This window comes from Eschrichtius robustus, chromosome 6, assembly GCF_028021215.1.
Source record: "Eschrichtius robustus isolate mEscRob2 chromosome 6, mEscRob2.pri, whole genome shotgun sequence".
NCBI classification, from domain to species: Eukaryota; Metazoa; Chordata; class Mammalia; order Artiodactyla; family Eschrichtiidae; genus Eschrichtius; species Eschrichtius robustus.
This window is the reverse complement of record NC_090829.1, coordinates 41,705,781-41,732,039: the sequence shown is the minus strand read 5'-3', so window position 1 is coordinate 41,732,039 and position 26,259 is coordinate 41,705,781. Positions and strand designations below refer to the sequence as shown.

Below are 26,259 nucleotides of genomic sequence, written 5' to 3'. Positions count from 1 at the left end.
TTACTGCAAGGAAGAGCCTTCTGTCTCCTGCCCATTTATTTATTTGTTTACTTAGATTAGACTCATAAATTCTTATTTTATATCTTGAGCATCCTATTACTACCATTTAAAATTTTTGATGTTGCAATTGTCCCAGGTTTGGCCAGTGGGAGCTCCGTGAAGCCAGCTCAAATGAATTTTCTTTTTACCTGGGGGGTATGTTTCCTCTTCATCTTTTGAGCACTTCTTTGCTGGCACAAGATGTTCCAGGCTCATTTTGTACTTTCCCAGTCCCAGCTTCCAAATCAGCTGTTTCTCCAAGGAGACTTGTTCTTTTCTGGGTGCTTAATGGTATTTAAAAGCCAAGATGAGTGTGCCAGGTGTGCTCATTTCAATGGGATGTGTTTACTTCAAGGCCTTTTCACAGGACAGAGCTAAGAAATACGAATAGAAATGTGTATTAAAATATACATATCTACAGCAATTTCTTCCTCCCTCCCTCCCTCCCTCCCTCCCTTCCTTCCTCTCTTCCTTTGCTTCCTTCCCCTTTCTCCCTTCCTACCCTTCCATGATAAAAACCATGAGTTCATTCTGATACTGCCAATTCTAATTCAGCACCACAGGGTTAATTCTAGTCTTTTTTTCCCCATACTTGGAAACAGTGAGGAAACTTGGCTCCCACTATTGTCAATATATTTACTTACTTGTTTGATTCTACAATACACAGTAGGTTGTTTCAGAATTGCTAATCCATACTATTGCAAAAAAAATAGAGTTTAATATTCTACTGTTTTTATCTTTACACTGAGGATATAGAGTCAAAGTCTTGTGTTCAAAGTTATTTGGCATTTCCCCCCTACTAGTGTTGTTGCTATTCATTTAAAATATTTAAGTGTATTTATTTCTGTTTGTTTTCCATTTAAGGTCTCCTCTCCCCATCCTTGTTGATTTGATTATTTTTTAAATATGTAAAACATTACATGGATGGTTCCACAATGTCAAAACTATATAAAAAAATATACTCAGAGCAATGTCACTACTCCTACCCACCCAATCCCATACACCCTATTTCTATTTATTCCCTGTATGTAACCAATCCCTTTGGTCTGGTTTATCCTTTCTTGTTTCTTTTAGCAAAAAGAAACAGATACATGTATATTTTCTCATTTCACCTTTTTTTAATTACATAGAAGGTGGCATACCATATATTTTCTTTTTTCTTTTCTTTTTTTTACTTTATTTTTGGCTGCGTTGGGTCTTTGTTGCTGCACGCGGGCTTTCTCTAGTTGCAGCGAGCGGGAGCTATTCTTCGTTGTGGTCCGCGGGCTTCTCATGGTGGCTTCTCTTGTTGCAGAGCACGGGCTGTAGGCCTGCAGGCTTCAGTAGTTGCAGCATGCGGGCTCAGCAGTTGCAGCATGTGGGCCGTAGAGGACACGGGCTTCAGTAGTTGCAGGGCGTGGGCTCAGTAGTTGCGGCACTTGATCTCTAGGGCACACGGGCTTCAGTAGCTGTGACGCTCGGTAGTTGTGGTGCACGGGCTTAGTTGCTCTCTGGCACGTGGGATCTTCCCGGACCAGGGATTGAACCCGTGTCCCCTGCATTGGCAGGTGGATTCTTAACCACTGCGCCACCAGGGAAGTCTACCATATATTTTCTTTTCATTTTCCTTTTTTTTTAAAATTTAAATTTATTTATTTATTTTTATTTTTGGCTGTGTTGGGTCTTCGTTTCTATGCGAGGGCTTTCTCTAGTTGCGGCGAGTGGGGGCCACTCTTCATCGCGGTGCGTGGGCCTCTCACTGTCGCGGCCTCTCTTGTTGCGGAGCACAGGCTCCAGATGCGCAGGCTCAGTAGTTGTGGCTCACGGGCCCAGTTGCTCTGCGGCATGTGGGATCTTCCCAGACCAGGGCTCGAACCCGTGTCCCCTGCATTGGCAGGCAGATTCTCAACCACTGCGCCACCAGGGAAGCCCTCATTTTCCTTTTTAAAGTCAATAGTGTATGAAGATTGACCTTTATCTGGTGAATATGGACAGTAAATATAGTTAGTCTTGATAATTTCTGTTATCTGAGTGTTTCCCTGATTTATTAAGACTACTTAGGTACACTTAACTAAAGAATAGTTGTTTGGGTCTCTATTTCACATTGGCTTTAGGTAAAATACTTTCTGATAGGGAAAAAAGTCTAAAGTAAGACAAATATCATTTAAAGATAAATTTGCAAGATTAAAAGTGGGAAAAAATATTATGACTCTTGAGAAACTATAGTGTTTACTTTTAATTTTAGGTTTACTACAAAAACAAACAAACAAACAAACAAATAAGGTAACATAACATGCCACAACTAGATGTAGGAAGAAGAGAGAACCAAAGCAGGGTAGTTGAGTATTTTCTCTTAGGCTGGGATGAGGAATATCTGGGATCTTGTGAAAGTGAAGGCAAAGGATGATAGTTCAAATAAAAGAAGTAGAAGAGTAAGACAAGAAACAGAATCCAGAAATGTTCAAAAAAACAGAAAAAGAAATGTTCTAAAAAAAAAGAAAGTGGATGCTATTGAAAGGTGGTCGGTCAAGGGGTTTCTTGCCAGATAAATGTCTGAGATCATTTTATGTATCAATGCTGTATTCTCTGTTAATCAAATACTATAAAAAAGTATTATTCTGGTTTAAAAAATATATAATATGAGATCCACCCTCTTAATAAATTTTTAAGTATACAGTGCAGTATTTAATAATTTAATATAATTTTTGTATAAGCACAATATTGTATAACAGATCTCTAGGACTTTTTCATTTTGTATGATGTTAACCCAGTACTTAAAAATTTCTTTTTCAAAATATAGTTCTTTGCCTAAGAGGTTCCCTCTTCTAGTTGGCACCAAATCTCTTCTCTTGATTTTTCTCCCCCAAGGCTGGCAAAAATGGTTACGGCTTTTGAGTTTGTTCATCACTCCTCCAGTGTTCCCTTTGTCATACCCCGTCCATCTTCTATGTTAGTGGTAACATTCAAAAAGATCCATGGGATTTGGGGGCAGGTCCTGAAATACATAAAGCAGACTTTTGCAAAGTATTTTGTCTCACCAATAATTCTCTCTTCAACATTATTACTTCTTTTTGAATATTTCATGCAGCTGTATCCTACTTTTTAGAGGAGATATTTCTTCCTTTGACAATGTATTGCAAGATTTACATTTAAAAAAGAATGATTTAAAATGCATTAGGGGAGCTGCTATGTAAAGGAATTCTGGTATAAAATCTTTTGTAAAGCCAGTAAACACTCCTTAAATTATATTTAGTGAAAGTTGAATTTTTTTATACATTGTATTAGATATCTTAAAGTAATTCTCATATTCTCTTATTAGTTAATATGTACATTTAAAATCCCACTTTAAAAAGAATTTATGTGTTCATTTCTTTCTGTCAGAAGTTAGTGGTTACCGATCTCTGGCGTTTTGCAACCATCTGCCAAAACATTTCTGCTATTAAGCAGTCTGCAAAAGTGCTCATGTGACCTTTTTCCTAGCACCCTATTTCAAGCCTTCTCATGTTTCCATAGACATTTCTTAAGGCATTTCTAACTTTAAGAAATGTGTTTCGTGTAATTTTAATCTACTTACTCTGTTCTTTTTCCCTTTTATAACATTTTCCTCTTTTTAGTTTAATTTATCTTTTATTTAATAATAAGAGATGAATTTTATACCCTAGGATTTAAATGTCCATGTTTTTTACCCAAATCATCCATTGTTTAATCAATGAATTGTATCAATAAAAGAATAAATGTAATCAAATGTATCGATTATATTCTCTTCCTGACCCCACCCCTAGCAAATGATTGGAAATAAATTATTTGCTTTCTAGTTTTGGTCTAGCATTTTTAAAAGGTTATCGAATGGCTGGAGAGAAGAAGAACCAAAATAGTTAAAAGGATAACTGTATTTTTTTAAATTTTTGATATATGTAGTTTTATATTTATGCTTTACTCTGGGGGGTGCTAGTCAAGCAATTTGTAACAATCAGACAAACTACAAAGACCAAAGATTTATTGAGTGTCAAATTTATGCAAAGAGTTGGCCTTAGTTGTCCCAGTATGTGTCTTCTGTGAGGTCATGGGAAGCAAGAATAATTTCAGCACTTGTCAGAAAGTCAGTATTAAATATTTTAGGATAAGAAATATCGGTGATCAAAAATACGTAAAATTTCTAAAATACAAAGAAAAGAAAAGAAATTTTCGGACCCTTCATTTCAGGTTCAAGAGCTATTTGGTTAATCTCTTTGGTGATAGATTCATTCATTACATGCAACAATTTAGTATGTGGATATTTTGTGCTAGGCAATATGCTAACATTTAGTGAAACAGATTTGGATAAAGTAAATAATGGCCACTCACTATATGTCATCTTTATAGTTTCCTCTTTTGAGATTTTTTTCCCCCTTGTATTTTCTTTCTAAAACAATGCATTAAAAAAAGTATATCCAAATTAATTTTAAGTTAATATCATAAAGAACGTAATAGCACAGTTGAATTCAAAGTAATCTTGTTACATTGAAAAATAACCCAGAGGTAAATATAAAATTAAAAGGAAGATATGAGGAAAAGTAGATGGTGCTAGTGGGTGGTTAGATGAAGGAAAGGAGTAGTTTATTGATGAGGGCCTAGAAAATGAATGATGGGAAAAGACGGCTCTCAGATTGAATGAGAAAGAAAAGAATGTCAAAGTAGTCCTTTTTTTTTTTAAGTTGCTAAGTATGGTTACTGAGTTGGTAAATTAAACAAATGCTGCTTACGTAAAGCACTATTGCAAATAAAAATATGACTAAGACATGGCCTTCTGAAAAGAATCACAGTCCAATAAAAAAATGCTGCAACAGAGCTACAAATATTGTGCAATGTGTGTAAAAAGAGAGAATGACTTTATTGATGGGAATAGGTTGGTGGTCAGTGAAATAGCCACAGGGTGCTAAGTGTAAAATATTTTAAAGCCATCTGTATTAGAGCTCTCCAGAGAAATGTTTTAAAGCCATCTAAAGCATCTGACTTATTAAATATATATTTTTAATGGATTGTTAATATTCGTCCAGAACCTTGAAAAGCCTTAAGTTAAAAATGAATTCAAACAAAATAAATCCTCTGAGGCAACATTTGATTAGGCAAGCCACATTATTCTTTTACTACAAAAAATATATACCTTTTTTTTGATTTGGGGAAAAGTTTCTAATTTTACTGTACAGTTGTCCCTCTGTATCCAAGGGGGTTTGGTTCCAGGACCCCTGTAGATACTAAAATCCACAGATGCTCAAGTCCCTTATATAAAATGGCATAGTATTTGCACATAACCTACACACATCCTCCCACATACTTTAAATCATCTCTAGACTACTTATAATACCTAATACAGTATAAATGTTGTGTAAATAGTTGTAAGTACAATGTAAATGCTATGTAAATAGTTGCTGGTACAGGGTAAATTCAAGTTCTGCTTTTGGAGCTTTCTGGTTTTTTGTTTTTATTTATTTATGTATTTTTTTAATTAGTTGGTTGAGTCCAAGAATGCAGAACCCTTGGATGTGGAGGACCAACTGTACTTAATTATTTTATTACAAACTATATATTATTAGACTTCATGATCATTCAAAACCACACTGATTATTTTTTTGGCTTCCTGTAGCACTTATTCTTTGTACAGTTGATTTGTTCCCTTGACATTTCTTATATAGTTTGCTTAGGTCCTTTAAAGTTGTAAGCCTTTTGCTGTTTGCCTATATATGTGTGAACTTTTTGAGAACAGCAACCAAGTAACTTGCTTCTTTTTGTCTACCTGGTGCCTGGTACAGTGTAAAATCAAATAAGGCAAGAATTTGAAAATTTGGGATTATCAGTTATTAAATTAGTTAAACAAGGAGGCCTTTAGACTTGAGGTGACTCTTATGCTGTATACCTCTGCAAACCAAAATCTAAGCCTGTAAATGAATGCTTCAAGATTATGAAATTGAAACCTAAGGACAGCCAATCACAAACAGCCAACTAGGCTTTAAGTTGTAGTCAATCAATAGTATCCTTACTTTACTTCTGCCTTTTCTCTGTAGAAGTCTCTCCCTGAGCTCCTGTCAGTGGAGCGTTCCTAACCACTTAAAGTTTGGCACTGCTGGATTGCAATTGATTTCTGCACAAAGTCCAGTTTTTGTTTTTGTTTTGTTTTTTTTGCCAGCGTGGCTTTTGGGATCTTAGTTCCCCAACCAGGGATCGAACCTGGGCCCCCTGCAGTGGAAGAGAGGAGCCCTAACCAGTGGACCACCAGGGAATTCCCCAAAACTCAATATTTTTTAATATGCCTCAGTTTATCTTTTAACACCATTTAACTATCTTGGTTCCTCTCCTCTACACCTTTCCTAACTTTTCTATAGCCTGTTTTTAAGAAAAAAAAAAAAAAAAAAAAGCAAGATTGCAAAGTTCTGCTTAAATAGAAGGCTTTCTTGACATTCCTCTTAGCCCCCTTTGGCCATATCCCAGCAGAATTTTATTGTCCCTCTGAACTATCATAGTATCATATATATATTTCTGTCACACCACTTGTTTCAAGGTTTTATGATTTTGTTTTTGTGCCTGTTTTCCAATGGATTTGAGTGTTCCTTGAGAGTAAGAATAATTATATTATTTGCCCTGGTATCTCCGATGCCTAGCACTATGCTAACTAGTCTACTAGTAGATACTCAACAGATGTTTGTTGATTGGATAAATTAATTTAATAAAATAGATTTCTCAAGTTTAATTTCTTTTAGGCAAATTTCATCTGATTTCTAAGTTAGGAAGAGTGGAAAAAAGTGTGGAAGCTCACTGTGGAGCAGTACTTGCTGGGCGATGGAATTATGAAGGAACAGCATTAGTTACAGGTAGGTTATCTGCAAAAATGACATTTAAAATGAAATTTTTAAAGAAAAATTTCCAAAGGAACAGAATATTTTCATTTAGCAATAGTGTCTTTCATTGTCCAATAGCAAATAATTGGCACAGTATTGATCTAGACTGCTATATAATGTTATCATTCAGAGTGTCATATTAGTTTTCCTATATGGCTTATGAAGAATGTTCTGTCAAGAAGGTTTTGGAATGGTCAAGTGTGGGGTAAATAAAACTTTTAATTCTTTAAAATTCTAAAATTCAAAATATTCTCATTTAACTTTACCCCCCTTCCATCTCTTTTCTATCTCCTGCCCTACTGCAGGGATTCTCATCTTCACCTATTATATTTGTTATCTATTATTGCATAACAAGTTATCCCAAAAGTTAGTGACTTAAGATAGTAAACATGTATTATCTCACAGTTTCTGTGAGACAGGGAACAGTTCAGTTGTGTGGTTCTGTCTCAGAATCAAGAAGTTGGATGGGGCTGCAGTTATATGAAGCCCCATTGGGGCTGGAGGATCTGCTTCCAAGATGGCTCACTCACATGGCTGTTGGCAAGGGGTCTTACTTCCTCTATGACTGTTGTAGGAAGCCTTACTTAGTTCCTTACAACATGGGCCTCTCCATAGGGCTGCTTGAGTGTTCTAACAACATGACAGCTGGAGCTTCTCCCTGAGTGAGTGATCCAAGAGAGAGCAAGACGGAAGACACAATATATTTTATGACCCACCGTTGGAAGTCATACTCCATCATTTCCACCATATTCTATTAGAAGCAAGTCACTAAGTATACACCAAACTGAAGGAGAAAGGAGAGAGAAGTTAAGCTTCACTTCTTAAAAGAAGGAGTAACAAAGAATTTGTGGATATATTTTAAAACCACCACACCTATCCCCTGGGCCTTCTGTAGGACTTTTATCAGTGAGTTTCTCTTCTCTTGCCTGTTTTTTCGACTTCTCCTTTTCCAGTGTTTTTTTTCTTTCCCCCTTTTTTTTTTCCAGCATATAAATGTGTTCAGATGTCATTCATCTTGAAAATTGAGAAAAAAGAAATAAAAATCCCTCCTTTAACAAATAACTCTAGCTACAACTTCCTCTTTCTTTCTTTCTCATCAGGCAAACTGTTCAAAAGAGTAGTTTATTACTTCACTCCATTCAGTCCCCAACTCATTGGAATTTGGCTGTAACTCTTCTAATTACACTGAAAACACTTTTCTTAGAATTCTAGGATGGAGACGTAAGTGAAAATGAAAGCATTATTTGAATAATATACTCATAAGTCTTCTAAGATTAAAGGAAAAAAATAATTTTGTCATTGAAGTCAGGCTACTTCGATAAAATCGTTTCAAAGTATTTTCAGTTAAATTTTATATTTAGGAAGCAGTGATATCTAAGTAGAGTAACTCGTGTCTGAATTTTAAATGTGCATTAGTGTAGATACTGCTGATTTTTATATGTAAATTTAATGTTTGCATTTATTTCCTATAGATAAAAAATCAATTCTTTTCTCTTTACAGTTGGAGAAGATGGACAAATAAAAATCTGGTCAAAGACTGGAATGCTAAGATCAACTTTAGCTCAGCAAGGTATGTATTATAATCAATTAAATGTCTTTGCATTTTCCTGTAAAAATAGTCTAATATCGTTAGTCTAATATAGTTCCTCAGGCTGATTTTGGTCAGGTTCAAAACCTGAAATCTCTTATTTCTATTTACACTTTTTCCTCTTACTTTCATGTTGCCTGATGGGCCATGGTAACTGTGTTGTTTGAGCCAAGAAATATAAGACACACTCAAACGCTTTTTCTTTGTTAGTGAATCTATATAAATGGAGTTATAGGCTAATGATTCTTTTTAAAATAATTCTGAAGCATCATGAGCATATCCTATCTAGAACAGGATTGGGTGTCTAGTTAAGTAAATAATAATAATAGAAAACACTGAGTATCTCCTTACTTAAAAAGTACTAATTACATCATAATAATAGCACCCTTTCTAAATTATGTTGTACATCTATACTAATGGAGGGGAACAGATACTGTTATGATCCAAAACTTGGTAAACTACAACTACTTAGAGCAGCAGCTTGGTTTTCCATGTTCATTGGGAAGAAGTGCCCATAAAGTCAATCCAGTGGTCATACCTGTTGGGATTTAAATTACATATGATTTTTTTCCATGTAGCACATTTATTTTCCAAATTAGGTTTACTTAGGAACAATAAAGCAGTTTTAATGTTGTCCTGAGCCCATATCAGCTGATCTTCAGAGACAGGTTGCCAAAAAGTTTGCAGATTATTCTTCAGAAGTATATGATAAAGTCATTTTGTGAAGCATCTCTAACAACTGACTTCCAAAAATTTCCAGATTTCATTTTTTAAATCATGTTTACTCTTAGGATATGTTAAAATAGTTACATTTCTTTAGCTACACATCAACCAAATGTTAGCAAAGGTAACCATAAGTAATAGGTAGTGGTTATCTCCTGAGGTTAAATCTTTGGTACAGATGATCTCCAAATAGAATATTTATCCGTGAGTGGAAAATTTAGAGTTCATAGAAACATTCATCAGTAAATTTGTTAGGGAAAGGTGTCAATTTATTGTTGCTTTAGTAATAAAGTATACCTTTAGAAAATAAATTTTGTTTTAATCTTCTAGTAAGCATGGGCATTTACTTTTGGCTTTATGATTTTTGTTAGAGCTAATTATTTGGCATTCTTACCTTATGATGTCTGACTTATGAGCAACTACACAATTCGTTTAGAGATCATCACCACCCCCTTGGAGGTGGGGCTGCAGTTCTTTTCAGCTGTTGCTGCTACTGAGACATATCCTTTTTTCCTTTCTTTTCTCTTTTGCTAAATATGTTGTCTATAGAAGACACAGATCTTCAGAGAAATTTTGAAAGCTTATCTCATTACCCATTATAATAATCTGAATTCTTGCCTAAGATCCTTCACCACTGTCCCCCTACGGCTCCTTCTCTTTCTTTAAATTCTTCCCAATCATCTCCTTCCCTTTTATTACCCCTTGGATCTACCGTTTTGGACTTTACAAAATCTAAAGTTGAAACTTAGAATAAGTTGTTTAACATAAACATTGTTAATCATAGAGGGTAGATGACATAGTGCTGTTGGTTCAGTACTATAGTTTACGTGTATAATGGGTCTGGAAACCAGATTGCTACTTATTTTACTCTTACAGAGAAAATGCATTTAGAATTCCCAAACATGCAGAGGCAGTTTGGAAGCCCAATATATTCATAAATTAAGGACTTTTTATACATCAGAAGTCACAATCAGATGGCCCGTGGGCTGAATCTGCCCCACTAGCATGGTGCAGGCCCAACATTAAAAATTAGGTTATTTTACATACATATTTGGATTTCTGGTGTCTTGAAAAATTGGAAGAACTGGCAACATTAAGTCTGCTTTCCAGAACGAATACAATCAGCTGGAGTTCAGGAGTGGCTGCTCCATTTTTAGTTGGATTTTAAGCTTCTTTTATTTTTCTTACACTCTACATACTTCACTCATTTATATTACATGGTAGAACACAACATAAATCTCTGAAGGGATTTGAGTTTGCAACTCATATTTTCAATAATAGCGATCATAAAATTTTGATTGTTAGTATGTGCCTTGCAGGGAGCACTTACATCTTTTTAAGTATTAATTTTTAATAGATACTACATTCACATGGTTCAGAATTTAAAGCATAAAGAAGGGTATAAAGTTATCTATTAAATACTACCCATGTCTCTCATATTACCCCTGTCTTCCAGCCACCCAGCAAACATTCCCAGAGGCAACTGGTGTTACCATTTTCTTGTGTAGGAAATTTGGTTTTATATGTTCTTTTTTTTTTTTCCTTTTATAAACAAGTGGTTGCATATTGTATCTACTATAATATGCTCCTTGCTTTTTTTCACTTGAATTGTGAACTGTCTTGGAGGTGGTTTCACATCAATGAATTAAAATCTTCTTCAAGTTGTTTTCCAAAGTGAATATACCATTTTACATTCCCAGTAGAAATATATGAAGGTTCCAATTTCTTCAAATCTTCAACACTTGTTACTGTCTTTTTTATTACAATCATCCTAGTGACTGTAAAGTGGTATCTCACTGTAGTTTTGATTTGCATTTCCCTGATTACTAATGATATTGAGCCTCTTTTCATGTGCTTTTTGGCCATTTGTAGGTCTTCTTTGGAGAAATATCTGTTAAAATCCTTTGCACATTTTTTAATTGGGTTGTCTTTTTATTGTTGAGTTGTAAGAGTTCTTTATATATATTCTGGTTAATAGACTTATTGGATATATGATTTGCAACTTAGATATGCAACTTCCCAATTCTGTGGGTTTCCTTTTCATTTTCTTGATGATAGCTTTTGAAGCACAAAAGTTTTGATGAAATTCAGTTTATCTATTTTTTTCTTCGATTGTTTCTACTTTTGGTGTTATATCTAAGAAACTATTGCCTAATCCAAAGTCATGGAGACTTGCATCTATATTTTCTTCTAAGAGTTTTATAGTTTTAGTGCTTACGCTAAATGTATGATCTTTTTTTGGTCTATGATCGATTTTGAGTTAGTTTTTGTGTATAGTATTTATTTTGGAGAGGGATGGGTGGTGCTCTTCTTTATTATTTCTTCCTCTCAAATAGATGGATAAATAGGATTTTCTTAAAAGCTAAATTACATATTATGTCTTATAAGATAGGTAATTTTATTATGTATTCATTGGATCATGTAATGGTATTTTACATCAACATTCCAAATAGCTGTAATTTCCTTAACATCAAATGGCTGTGAAACTGCTGATAATTTTTATCCTATTTGAATCTTATTCTTCTCACTCAAGGTTTACGTTAATTATGAGATTAATGAACAAAACTAAATTAGGTAGATTTTATTTTAGTTCACTTATTGGTATTTCAACTGAATAATCTGATATCTTTTTCTAGATTAAGAATTATAAATTCACTATAGAACTATGCTTTTAATTTTTGAATTTTTTAAAATTAATTAATGTTTGGTTGTGTTGGGTCTTTGTTGCTACACACGGGCTTTCTCTAGTTGCGGGGTGTGGAGGCTACTCTTTGTTGTGGTGCGCAGGCTTCTCATTGCGGTGGCTTCTCTTGTTGTGGAGCACGGGCTGTAGGCGCGCGGGCTTCAGTAGTTGTGGCACATGGACCCAGTAGTTGTGGCTCGTGGGCTCTAGAGCGCAGGCTCAATAGTTGTGGTGCACAGCCTTAGTTGCTCCACGGCATATGGGATCTTCCCAGACCAGGGCTCGAACCCGTGTCCCCTGCATTGGCAGGCAGATTCTTAACCACTGTGCCGCTAGGGAAGTCCCTAATTTTTGAATTTTTGATCATTGTTGCCACCCACACTTTCCTAATAAGGCATAGATAGACTTCGCCTGTTTTATCTCCGGGAAAAATCATTAGAGAAGTTAAGTTATAATGACATTAACCCTGAAGGAAAAATCCCTAGTTATTTATAAGGTTTGATTTATTATAGGCTACAAGTTTCAAGGGTGATTATAAATCTGACCTACTGAGAGCTAAATGCTAAAGGTTCAAGTAAAAAGACCAAGGGAGGTAGAGGTGGGGGACTCCTGGCTTCTTTGAGGAGAAAAGCTGTAAATTTTGGCACAAAAATGAAATAACGTAAGCCTGAATTACTGTAAGACTCAGAATTATGTAAACAATATTGAAAGCATCCTGTGATTTTTACTACATGTTTATGTTAATTGTACTTATTCCTTGATGAGTAGAAAAATTCCCAAATTCATTTCTTGATGCTTGGAGGCAGATATAAAGATAGAAAAGTCATGGTCATCACCTTCTCTTCTAATACAGAAAAAGCATTAATCTTGCTTTTTTTTGGGGGGTGGGGCAGGGGGTGGAATTTGACTTTGTTTAAAAATGATTCTTACTGGTGCCTATCAGGAATTATTTTTCCTTATTAGAGAAAAATAATGTGTAAGCTGAGGATAATTATAATGAAGCCCTATCTTGCGTTACATTGTATATTTTAATTATAGGTTAAAATTGGAAGAGAGTAATACTGCAAACCTTTAAGGACATTTCCCTTATACTATATTCAAATAGAAGAAGGAGATGACAAAACATGGAACCTGTTTATAATGAATTTGGTAAAGGAAATATAAATAACTGTAACACAAGGCAGAATGTGCTCGTTTCTTTAAGGCATTGTGGGAGGATAGGAAAGCAGAAATGAATGCTTTGAGGGGAGAGAAAGTATCAGAAAGGCTTCCTGGCAAATACTGCAGCATCTTTTAATTAGGCTTCGAAGGATAAAGAAATTAGGAAGGATAAAGAAATGGGCTTGTTGGCAATGAAGTGGAGCTATGGAAGAAATTAGATGATCAGAGGCACAGAGGCAGAATGGTGTGAGGCGTGGAAGTCAGGTGAGCAACCCCCTTGGGCCAGGGTGTAGGCTCTGTGAGGGATGGTACTGCCAGAGGGACCAAGACACTGATATTCGCAGATGCTAAATGAAGGGGGTTGGAGTTTATTCTATACGCATATAAAATCTTTTAAAAAAATGAGTAGGAGAGTAAGAGATAAAGTCTGCCTTTTTAGGAAGATTACCTTAGCAGTAATATGTAAGATAAATTAGAAGAGCTAGAGGTTAAATTGGGGTCGCTGGTATGGAGGTTACTGAAATATTCTATGCTATTGTGCAGTAAGGCTTGAACAGAGTCAGTGATGAGAGTAGTTGAAAAAAGTGAATAGTTCTCAGTGGCTAAGAGGAATGGATAATCCTGTAAGAGGTGAAGAATTCAGAGGAAGAAGAAGTGAGGGGATATGTGTGGAGGGATGATATATAAATATGTAGAGTTTGAAGTTCTGGCATGTCTTTGGGGCAAGTGGAAATGTGTTAGAGCTCAGAGGTAAAGGCTGAAATATTATTGTGAGTGTCAGTTACAGAAAGGTGAAAGGTGAAGCTATGGAGGAAGTTGAGATCCCCAAGGGAGAGGTGACTGAGGCTAGAAACTAAAGAAACAAATGCCTTCATTTCAGCTTTTTTCTCTGTATTGACCCAGTGACATACACAACCAAAAAGTTGTTTTTTTGAGGAATAAATCCCACTCGATATCACTTATTTGTTAATACATGTCCCTACAAATAGAATGAAAGGGAAATAATTCTTTGTTTTTGAATTCTTAATGATTTGGCAACCAAAAAACTTGAGTGTCTACTCCCATGCACATCACAATAACAAATGGTTGCTTATTGCATTACAAAGTAGTAGTGGTAGTAGCTAACAGGTCGTGCTTATAGAGCGCCAAACTCTGCTCTAAGTTCTTTACTTATACTCACAAGGTGTAGACCTATACTGCACTCAAGGCAAAGGTAGCTAATGCTTCATTGTAATAGTGAGAGTTTGTTTCAAAAGCATTCTTAAAAGCATGCAAAAACAACATTTTTTAGGGGATACCTTTTAGTATGAATGTGAAAAACATGGTATATTTGACCATGTACTTCCTTAAAACAATTGAAATACATTTTTGTCTCCTTTTCTGTGGTTTAAAATGCCTTCAACAAGTTGAAAGAATTTAGATAATTTGTTTTACAGAGAGATAAGGGTCTGACATTTAACACAACCCCAGGTGCGTGTGGTTTCTTAAAAAATGTCAAAAAGGTCACATGATCTTAGTGTACAAAGTCAGAAAAACAAGATCTTTTTGAGTGTCTTAACTGAAATGGAGCATAAATAAAAATTCCCAATATAAAAAACAAGAAATTAATGATTATAAAACTACTTTTGTTTTTTGTCCATTTTTGTTAATAAAGAAATTAATAACATCTTATTATATAATTTGCTAAACTTTTTGTTGTAAAGTTTTTTAACCTGAAGGCTATATTATTATTTCCATACTGACTTTGCAAAGTGAAGTGTAGCATTGGGAGTAATTCAGTGCTTTAATAAATACGTCTTTTTTTAAAAATTTTATTTATTTATTTATTTTACTTTTATTTATGGCTGTGTTGCGTCTTCGTTTCTGTGCGAGGGCTTTCTCTAGTTGCGGCCAGCGGGGGCTACTCTTCATCGCAGTGCGTGGGCCTCTCACTGTCGCGGCCTCTCTTGTTGCGGAGCACAGGCTCCAGACGCGCAGGCTCAGTAGTCGTGGCTCACGGGCCCAGTTGCTCTGCGGCATGTGGGATCTTCCCAGACCAGGGCTCGAACCCGTGTCCCCTGCATTGGCAGGCAGACTCCCAACCACTGCGCCACCAGGGAAGCCCAATAAATATGTTTTTAAAAAACATTTTAAATATTAAAGATTTGTTTCAAATGCTAGTGAGATGGATTTTTTATAATATAAATCATTTTCTCTGCGAAGCTAATTCATCCACTTTCAATATGGCCTTCTCCAGAACCACCCAAATCAGAAGTTGTATAGCGTTAAAAACATATATACAGGAGTTTCACACTTAACATTTTATTATAAATATAAAGAATGAATATAAGGAAGAGTTCTCTTCTTTTTTTTTTTAAACTTCTTTTTTTAAAAAAATTATTTATTTATTTATTTATGGCTGTATTGGGTCTTCGTTTCTGTGCGAGGGCTTTCTCTAGTTGCGGCAAGCGGGGGCCACTCCATCGCGGTGCGCGGGCCTCTCACTATCGCGGCCTCTCTTGTTGCGGAGCACAGGCTCCAGACGCGCAGGCTCAGTAATTGTGGCTCACGGGCTTAGTTGCTCCGCGGCATGTGGGATCCTCCCAGACCAGGGCTCGAACCCGTGTCCCCTGCATTGGCAGGCAGATTCTCAACCACTGCACCACCAGGGAAGCCCTCTTAGTTCTTGATGTTGTATTCATTTATTTATTCATTCATTCATTTATTTATTTATTATTTTTGGCTGCATTGGGTCTTCATTGCTGCACGTGGGCTTTCTCTAGTTGTAGTGAGCGGGGGCTACTCTTTGTTGCGGTGCACGGGCTTCTCATTGCGGTGGCTTCTCTTGTTGTGGAGCATGGGCTCTAGGTGCGCGGGCCTCAGTAGTTGTGGCACGCGGGTTCAGTAGTTGTGACTCATGGGCTCTCGAGCGCAGGCTCAGTAGTTGTGGTGCATAGGCTTATTTGCCTCGCGGCATGTGGGATCTTCCTGGACCAGGGTTCGAACCCGTGTCCCCTGCACTGGCAGGCAGATTCTTAACCACTGTGCCACCAGGGAAGTCCGTTATATTCATTTTGAATATTGGTGGTTAGGAAGCTGGAACTTCCTTAGCTATTGATCTTATTTAGGATTGCTTATTTATCATCAGTAACTCTATATTTGTTTTTTGATTGAAAGAATGTGGTTAAAAACCACATGCTGTAACAAAGGAATTACTTAAATTTTCCTCTATAAGCCTATTTCGTTTTAGTCTATAAATTACTATACCTGTTTCTTTAACAGCATTATTGTTTAAAAAATTGTTTTATAAGCAGGAAATGAATAATCTCCATGTCCTAACAGGAGAGATAAGTATTCTGAAGATTTATAAGGTTTATAAACAAGGAAATGGTGACACAGTTGACTTAATGGGGCCACAAATTCAATGTGAAAGAGGACATAAGAGTCCCTAACTCCTCATCCTATACCCCAAACCATGCCTTTTACCACAACTAAAGGACTAGAGTCACATCCTGTATAACTCATTGGGAGCTGTGTTTACTGAATTATTTCCTTGGGGGTAGATGTTTGTCATAGTTCTGTATACACTCAGGAAAGTGTTATTTTACTGAGTGTATTCATGAAGATTTGATAGTCTATAATTAAAATACATAAATTTACTTTTTTTGCACAATACTTACAACTATAATAATGGAAATAAAGAAGGCACCTATAATTCTACCACTGTATCAAATAAGCTTTCCTCTCTTGTTCCCTTACTGTCCTCACCAAGAATCACGTTTGGAATACCTGAAATTTTGATTTACATTTTCTGGGGAGTTTATTAGACTTGAACTCTGTTCATTTGGAGATTTACTTTGAAGCCCAGGTCAGCTCCTGGCTACTCCCAGAGAATGTTTCAAGAGAATATACTTACTAAGTTTAGAAGAAGTACCCTCTGAGGTCAGCCATCTCATTGGTCATCTGTAGGTTCCTCTGATACAGGACAATCCTAGATGTCACCGACTGAACAGGATGTTTAGACCCAATATAATATCTAACCTACACCATGAAAGGAATGCTTCAGGAGTTTTTTGAACTAGGTCTAAATCAGACTTTCTAAGTCCTGTAAACCACTGAGACTTGCTCACAGTTGAATTACGTTCTGGTTGGGTAAAAAATGGCACTAAAGGAGTAGGGTGCCACTTAAACACAGCATTTATCTTTCTGAAATTTACTCCTTATTGATTACTGATTACTCCCTGTTGATTAGCATCAGTTGGGTTTTCCATTTAAATAAACAAATCTTACTGATTGCTTATAAATCCTCAGATTCAGATTTCATTTTACTGAGAATGTAAATTACTGAAAGATTCAGTCAATCATTCACATAAAGTCAACTGCTACAATAGTCTGACTTAGGAATCCTAGACAATTTTTAAAAGCTTTGTTTTATAAATATAAATAGGTTAATATTTCATAGATTAATTGTATAAACTTGATTCACTTCCCTAATGAACAGGTTCTAATGAATAGGTAACTGGGTCAGACAGTGGAGCACAGATAATTTAATGCTCTCAATTGATATGATATTCATTATTTATTTATTTATTTAAAAATTTAAAAAAATTTTTTTAATTTATTTTTTTAAAGATTTATTTTGTTTGTTTTTAATTTTCCCCATTTTTATTGAAGTATAATTCATGTACAGTGAAATGACAGCTCTTTTTTTTAAAATAAATTTACTTATTTATTTATTTTTGGCTGCGTTGGATCTTAGTTGCAGCATGCAGGATCTTTTTTTAGTTGCGGCATGCAGACTTCTTAGTTGCAGCATGAATGCGGGATCTAGTTACCCAACCAGGGATCAAACTCGGGCCCCCTGCGTTGGGAGCACGGAGTCTTACCCACTGGACCACCAGGGAAGTCCCCAGGATAATGTCTTTTAAGAAGCCAACAAAGAAATATCCTCCAAACCAATGATAATAAAGAAGTCCAAATTTAGTTGAGGTGTACCTTTTTACCAGTTGGTTCCCGGGAGAGTTGGCTTAGTCAACCACAAGATGAAGGCACAGAAGCAAAAGTCGAATGTTGCTGCTGGAGCACACTGCTAGGGAACGAAGACTCAAGTGTTGACCGATCAGTGTTGAATGATCTTGGTGGGGCCGCTGCAGTGTTTTCACCGTTGCTGGTAAAGGGTCTTACCCTGGCAGGAAGCTAATGCCCCAGGATCTTCAGAGACCTATTTTGATGAACAGAGTCGCCTTGCTGAGGCCAGACATTCTCAGATAGTCCTCACGATTCTGGATATTTATAGTCTAAATGTCCCCTCGCCATAGTTGCTTATTCATTTGTTCTTACTGATTAGCCGCCAGTGGTGCCCCTCAGCAGCTGAGCTACAGAGTGCTTCACCAGCAGCCTCAGATGTCCATGATGATCTCCTGATGCAACACCTTCACTCTTATAGCAAAACAGCTTTCCTTATAAAAACAACTTCATTCTTAGATCAAAACAACTTCATTTTGTCGTGAACGAGTGGATTTGAAATCATATCAAACCACTACACAGGAGTTGTTGATGATGGGAAATGATAAATCATGACTTTTCTGATACCTCTTTATATCTTAACATAATGAAGTATATTTATTTTACATATTTCCATAGCACACTCTCGAAGTCCTAAAAGCTCCGTGTTTTCTCAGCAAGCTCAAAATTAGTAAAAAATGTAGTTTATCAGTTGCTCACAGTAGATTTTCAACAGTCAATCTTAACCTGGTCTATGTTTCAGTATCAGGCTATATACTGCAGTTTGGATGGGCCATTGAATAGGAGGAAATGACACCCCAAATTGTTTTTTTGATTTTCCTAACAATCTCCCTTTTATAAAGCATAATAATGAAAGTTCATCAGGTTTTTTTTCTTTTCCTTTTTACAGGAACACCAGTGTATTCAGTAGCATGGGGCCCTGATTCGGAAAAGGTTCTTTACACAGCAGGCAAACAGCTGATCATTAAACCTCTTCAACCAAATGCTAAAGTTTTACAGGTACTTCTCAGGCATTTGTAAATTGTTATTGGGATCTGCCAGACTGCTAAGTGAGAGGTCACTTTCTTAGGAGTCCCTTTTTTCTGGGTGGTCTTGTTGCAGTTGAGGCTCTTAAGTGTGTGGTTTTATCAGCCTTTGTTACAGAACAGGGAATATCTGGTTATGTTTCCCATGAGGTTCACTTCCCCCTTTTTCCAACTCACATTATACCAGTAAGTCATAAATGTGTTCTGAGTTACTAAATTATCACATGGTTTGGCATAATAGCCATCTTTAAATTTAACAGAGTCAACCTAACATGTATAGATTTGAGACAAAACAGGACTAAATCATAAAACTTTAAGAGGTTGTTTAGACTGTATTTTTTATCATCACCTCTAGCGTCTTCCTCCTCCTCCTCCTCCTCCTCATTGTCTGTTCAGTACCCTTGAGCTTTCTCTAAGACCCTAGAATTCTTTTAGTATTTTTAGAGTGGAGGGGGAGTCAATGTAATGTTTAGAACAATTGGGTATATATAATTTTACCAATTATAGGGAAGCAAAACAATAGTGGCAGTTAAGACAGGTCAGGGGAGTACAAATTAATGAAAAACCTTTAAGCCTATATCCAGGATTTTGATGTTTGATTTCAGTGCAAAGAGGCAGAATCATTTTCTTCATATTTTGATAATGACACAGTGTAGTGTGGGTAATAAGATTACAGGCTTTGGAGTTAGTCACCTGGGTTCAAATGTTCACTTACTTTTATATGTGACTTTAGGCAAGTTATAAAATATCTTAGAGCCTCAAGTTCTCATCTGTTAGATGTGATGCTAATACCTACTTGATAGGAATGTTGTGAGGATTAAGTGAGTTAAATTGCAAAGTGCATGGAACAGTGCATATAATCAAAATATTGAGTGCACACAATGAAGAGTAGTTGTTGTTGATATTGCGGTGTTATTATATCATCTCTACCTTTTAGTCAGCCCTTAATAAATTAGAGCCATGGAAGCCAGTTAAAAGGTATAGAATGACCACGTCCTGGGTAAGGGATTTGGTGCTGGAGATTGACTGGCTACAGCAGGTATAAAAAGTGTTTTAAGAAGAAGCATTAGGTTTAACAGTAAGTAGATGTAGAATTTGGAGAGGAAGGTTATAGAAATGGCTTTGAGATTCCTATTAATCACTTCTGTGTAGATTATGCTATACATATTCCACACAGTCATCATGCATTTACATTTTTACTACATGCAGAACACTCTGCTAAGAACTGTGGAACAACAGAAAGAGAAGAATTTGGGCAAAAGGAATAAGCTAGGAAAGAGGACTGGCTCTGACTGCCTTTAGTCAAAGTCCTTCTAATACCACTTATATTCTGAAAATGTGCTTTGAAATAATACAGCAAAAGCAGGCCAGATGCATCTTTTAGTTTATAGTTATGTGATTTGTTAAGATACCTGTAATTAGGCATATGTAAGTGAAACTCAGTAAGATGCTTAAATCACCATTGATAAATTATCGTTTTGTGGCTCGGTAAAACCTTTGGCCCAGGAGGTAGTGGAGGGAAAGAAAAGTATCCATTGCCAAAATTCAGCTAGAGTGGAGAAGGGGTTAAAGTATAATCAGTAACTTCGTGCAAATCTTCTATTCCTTTTGGAAAACTAAAGCTGCCGCAATTCTCCTTGGGCATAAACACATACTCAAATTTGGATTATTCACAAAAAAGAATGCTTATTTAATTCTTGCTTGTAGAATACAGTTCAAAAGTATATATCTCATTTCCCTTAAGAGCTTTAGGGACTCTTCTAGAGACCCAGAACTTGGTTTCATAATGAGGAGACTTCTGTTTATTTAGTCATTCAGTGGGAATGTAGTGCTTACTTATTATATCCTAGGTGCTGTGCTGGGGTGTAAGGTATTCAAAGTGAAACAGAACATAGTTCCTGCCTTCTGTGAGGAACTCACGATTCAAAGGAATTTTACAAAATGCCTAATACATTAAGAAATAATTGAAAACTATCTATGCATTATATGTAATATGTGAATGTATGTAATGTATAATTGATATCCTAAATTATAGTATAAGGAAAATTTAAACCATATTTTGTTCCTAACTTTTGAATATGGAAAATATTATTTTTGTAGTTTTAAAATGAAACTCTTGAGAATCTTTGCATGTGTTTATCTCTATGTATCTATATTTTGTTATTTTTGTCTTTGCAGTTTATTTTAGGACATTGGATTAATTTAGCAGTAAATTGTGAAAATTATTGCTTTATCAAAACATTCGTTTTTGACAGAGTATATTTTTATGTATCTTGAATAAAACAAGCTATGAATTATTGCTTATTCTTAGCGCTTATTTGACCCTAATTTGATGTTTTTTTCTGTATACATTAAGAATAATAGATTTTCCCAGGAAGACTCTGTAGAGAGAAAACCCTTAAAATCAGTCACTCTTTGAAACAAAGTTAGTTGGTTCAGACATTAAAATGTACCTTATAGTCTTCAAGAAAAATTAATTCTTTTTCAGTTATATTATTCTGCTTAAACCTAGTGAAAGATTAATGGCTTTTAATTATGTGTGTGGTTAATAGCTAAATGAGCACATAAATTATATTTAAGATCAAGAAGACATCCACGCTTAACTTCTAGATCGCCAATTTTTGGGTGACTTAGATATATACACAAATATGTATGCATTCTATATATGTGTAGAGTATATATCTGTGGGAAACCTTTTGTTAGATGGTAAATGCAGCAGAATTTTCTCAGAGTAGTTAGTGACTACTCCAGGGACATGAAGGTAAAGAGAATGAATCTTAGGGGAATGTACAGACGAGAATGAAGAGAGTCCTAAAGAGGATGTTCATGTAGTAGAAGCTTTTTTAAAAAATAAAAGAATTAGTAAACAAGAATAAAGGCAGTATCAGTGATGGGATCAACTGTGCAAAGGGAGGAAAATTTGGATTCAAGTAAGTTTTGGAGTACATAACATATTCATTCCATTATTATCACACAGATTTCAAGCTTGGAATAGTTCGACAGCAAGTGATTTTCCATCTGGAGTCCAGGCAATTGAGGAAATTGATAAGGATGTGAGTTATATAGTGGATGTCATAGTGCAAGGTGCTTTTCATTAGTTTAAATTGGAAATGAAACAAGCATAATGGTTATGAAAGGAAGATAGGAGTCTTCTCCAAGAAGAGGACAAGAGAATCATTAGAAAGAGGCAAAATACCTTTTCTTATTTAAAAAACTTTTCAGTGCTCTTGAAGTTATAATAAATATTTTTTTCTCATAGTGGAAAGCTCATGATGGCATTATTTTAAAAGTAGACTGGAACTCAGTCAATGATTTAATTTTATCTGCTGGCGAAGACTGTAAATATAAGGTATGTAAAGTTTGAATAATGTTTGAATTTATCACCTGGTTGAAAGAATCGAATTTCCGTGAAAAGTATTTAGCATATAAGAGTATTCTTTTAGTCCTTCTCTTTAGCCATATCTTTTAACTCTAATAATTTAGCAAATTGTTATTTTATAATTTTCAGTGGCATTTTGAAGTGTTGCCTTTCTAATTTGGCCTATTTCATTGACCTATAGAATTTTTTTTTAATTTACCATTTTAACCATTTTTAAAAAAATATTTATTTATTTGGTCACACGGGGTCTTAGTTGTGGCAGGCAGGCTCCTTAGTTGTGGCTTGCGAACTCTTAGTTGCGGCATGCATGTGGGATATAGTTCCCTGACCAGGGATCAAACCCGGGCCCCCTGCATTGAGAGCGTGGAGTCTTATCCACTGCACCACCAGGGAAGTCCCTGACCTATAGAATTTGATTTAATGAGTAGCAACATGAAAACAACTCCTAGTTTTAGTGACTCTTTAAATCAATTTAAGTTTTAAAAAGTCAATCTTAACTGGTTTATTAATCATTAATCAGCTTCAGACCAAAATAATTTGTGAGGGAGAATAAGATTTAAGTTAACTATAGTTAGAGGGAATTTACTGAAATAAATACTTTCAGGGAAAGTTGATAGAGCACTTACTGGACAAAAAAATTTAAGCAAAAAACTGAACATCTCAAGACTTTATTATTAAATTTAAAAGGGTTAAAATGGGTAGTTTTTATGATTAATTAAAGAGTTAGTAAAATCTGAAATTATCATAATGATACCATAACACTTTTTGGGGAGATATTTAGGTTTCCAGGAATACAGCTTCCCTACCCCCACCTTGCCTTGTTGGATAGTAAAGACATGTAATTGCTAATATTATAAAGTGATGACTTCTAAATCTTTACTTGATACTTTACTAGAAGCTACAAACTTGTTTGTAATAACGTGGTGGCTTATAAAAGATTTTTTTGAATTTGCTTTTTGCAGGTATGGGATAGCTACGGCCGCCCTCTGTACAGTTCACAACCTCATGAGCATCCTATTACCTCAGTTGCCTGGGCTCCAGATGGAGAATTATTTGCTGTTGGATCATTTCATACTTTACGCTTGTGTGATAAAACTGGGGTAAGTTATAGTGGTAAGCAATCACAGGTGTGCTGTCATAGTGCACAACACACCTGGTTCTCAATCTTTAAAAAACATTTTCAGTGATGCATTTGACTGCATCTTTCTGGTTTGTCTTCTTAATATACTGGTTCAATCAATTCCAGATTTATGGGACCATACAAGCTCTTTAAGTTCAATCTGAAGATTGGGTATGTTCTCTACTATCTTTCTGGAAATACTTATTTTAAGTATGGTTGTGAAAGATGGTAAAGTGTTAAAATTTATGCCCAATCAATATAGAGAATTCAGTTTTGAACCTTTTTTTTTTTAACTGTCGATATGTTTCATACAAAAATTTTGGTTGCATATTTTTGGTAAGGAATTGATACTAAATTTTTTAAATGGTCATTTTAAAACCAAAGAATTCATATTTGAATGTGTGTGAGATTTTTCCCTTACAAGAGAATATGCCCTCTATACAAATTCTGTTTAGAACTTAGGCAAACAGCCAAGCTCAGCAGCATTTACCCACTGTATTTGAAGAATGAATTGTTTCATCAAAGTGCTCCAGAGGTGGCAGCATTATATGAGTGGGGCTATTCCATACTGTTCCTAACTATGAGGAAATCACATAATTTTTCTGTGGCTTATTTTCCTCAAATGCAAAACAGGACAGTTAATTTAGAATTCTTAAAGCTTTTTAAATGACCTATTAAGTTTTCTGGTTGCTTGTTTTTTATCATATGAAATATAAAGTCCTCTGCCTGACTTTGAAGCTGTCTGAAACCTGGTGCCATAAAACCTCTTGTCTTTTCTCCCCATAACTCTCTAATTTGTATCTGTGTTCAAATCAGACTCATGAATCTTCTCTGCCCCTCACTAACATCCTCATCTTCTCTTTTCATGGAATGCTCTCATCTCTTATACTTAATGTGTTCTTCCTATTTTTTAAGGCTCACTTCATATTTGACTTCTTTTCATGATACCTTCCATAGATAAAGTTTATTTATCTATTTTTCTAACTTCCTCTCACCTAGATCTCTTTTCTTAGTTTTAACATAAGGATGTTAAGTTAGACCATCTCATTTTCATCTGATTTTCTATCAATGATTCTCAGCCTATAGAATATATATTCTCATTTTCACAGTGTATTATACTCTTATATCATCCATTTTAGTTTTATGTATATTATTTTTGACTCCGTAGTTTATAAGATCCTATAGCTTAATGATTCTCTATTATCTGTACAATGCAGTAGATACTCAGTAATTTACTAATAAGTCAATTTAAGCATAATAATTTAAATTTGCCATTTTGATGAAAATATTTAAAAATTTAAAAAACTTGGGGCATTGAATTGATCTGAATAACTGAATTAAAGATTTACTTAATTAAACACCAAACCTATTTTTAGAATGTCAACTATTCGGGACAAGTAAATTTTCTAAAAGAATTTTGTTCTTACCTTGTTCAACTGAATAGACTGAATATATTGTAATAATTTTTTAAGACTTGAGATTAACATTTAAAATATATTTTCTTTTATTCAATAGATATCAAATATATACTAGTCATCAGAGAGTATTTTGGAAACTGGGGATGGGAAGATGTAAAGATTTTCACTCAAGTTGTTGGCAGTCTAGTGGAGAATCAGACTATAAGACTGTGTAAGTGCTGTACATGAGGTTGCTGTGTGCAAGCACAATAGAGGAGTGGCAGAGCCTAACTCTGCCTCTGGGACACTGACTGAAAGCTGAGGCTTGAAGAATTAATACTTCTTCAAGGAGACATGGTGGGAGAAGAGAGTTGTAGGCAGAAGGAACCTCTTGTGCATTGAAGTATGGTGCTTTTTGTGCAATGTCAATAAGATTTTGCATGGGATGTTACCAGGAGATAATACAGAGAAGATATTCTCAGACCAGATCTGTGTTTGCCATCTAAAAGAGTCTAGATTTTACTATTTTAAAATCTAGTTATTTTATGTGGAGCCCCCTTAGGGGTTACTGTGGTGTAGAAAAGAGGTGAGGAGGTTGAGCCCCTGGTCCTCCTCCACCCAGAAAAGCTCTACATTTATCAGCTTTGATATTTGAGCATCCAATATAAGATTTCATTTGAACAGCTAAAACAATGAAGTTGGAAAACCAATGTGTTAGTCAGTAGAGAGCCATGGACGGTGGGTAGTAACATGATAATATTCAAATATTGGAAATATTGATTTGGTATCAGGAACAGTGGTGCAGAAGAGGGAACAGAACATGTAAAGGCAAAGAATTATTACTGTTTGTTAGACAAATTAAAATGTCAGCGAGGTTGTAGTAGTTTGGATTTTATCCTCAGGGCAGTGGTGAGCCATGGATCCATGTTAAGTGACCTTTTAGATGTGGAATTTTAGGGAAGCATACTGTGAGGTCAGCAGGGAGGTTGGATTAGAGGGGAGGTAGACTGAAGGCAGGATGGCTAATTAGAGGCTATTGCAGTAGTACAAGAAAATGATGTTAGCCTAAATAATAGAGAATAGCAATGGGGATGGAAAGAAGTGGGCAGGTTTAGGGGATAAATTCTTGCTATAAAAAGTGGGAAGAGTCAAGAATAATTATTTGGATTTCAACTTGAGTACCTTACTGTCTTGGTGCTGGCCTGAGGATAATGTTCTCTTATGGTATGGTATAATTTGTGCTGGCTTTGTGCAATATAATTTTATTCGATCCCTGTGTAATCATTACA

General features: G+C 35.5%; 1 protein-coding gene across 3 annotated transcripts in view; it reads left to right on the top strand.

Annotated features, from left to right (window-relative positions):
- Window positions 1-26,259, top strand: part of IFT80 (intraflagellar transport 80) — a 125,780-nt gene that overhangs the window by 17,574 nt on the left and 81,947 nt on the right. For all 3 annotated transcript variants that reach the window (XM_068547384.1, XM_068547383.1, XM_068547385.1), the window contains exons 4-8: window positions 6,753-6,863; window positions 8,392-8,460; window positions 18,939-19,048; window positions 22,334-22,423; window positions 23,416-23,553. In XM_068547384.1, coding sequence (XP_068403485.1) covers window positions 6,753-6,863; window positions 8,392-8,460; window positions 18,939-19,048; window positions 22,334-22,423; window positions 23,416-23,553 — 518 coding nt within the window. The remainder of the gene's footprint in view (window positions 1-6,752; window positions 6,864-8,391; window positions 8,461-18,938; window positions 19,049-22,333; window positions 22,424-23,415; window positions 23,554-26,259) is intronic.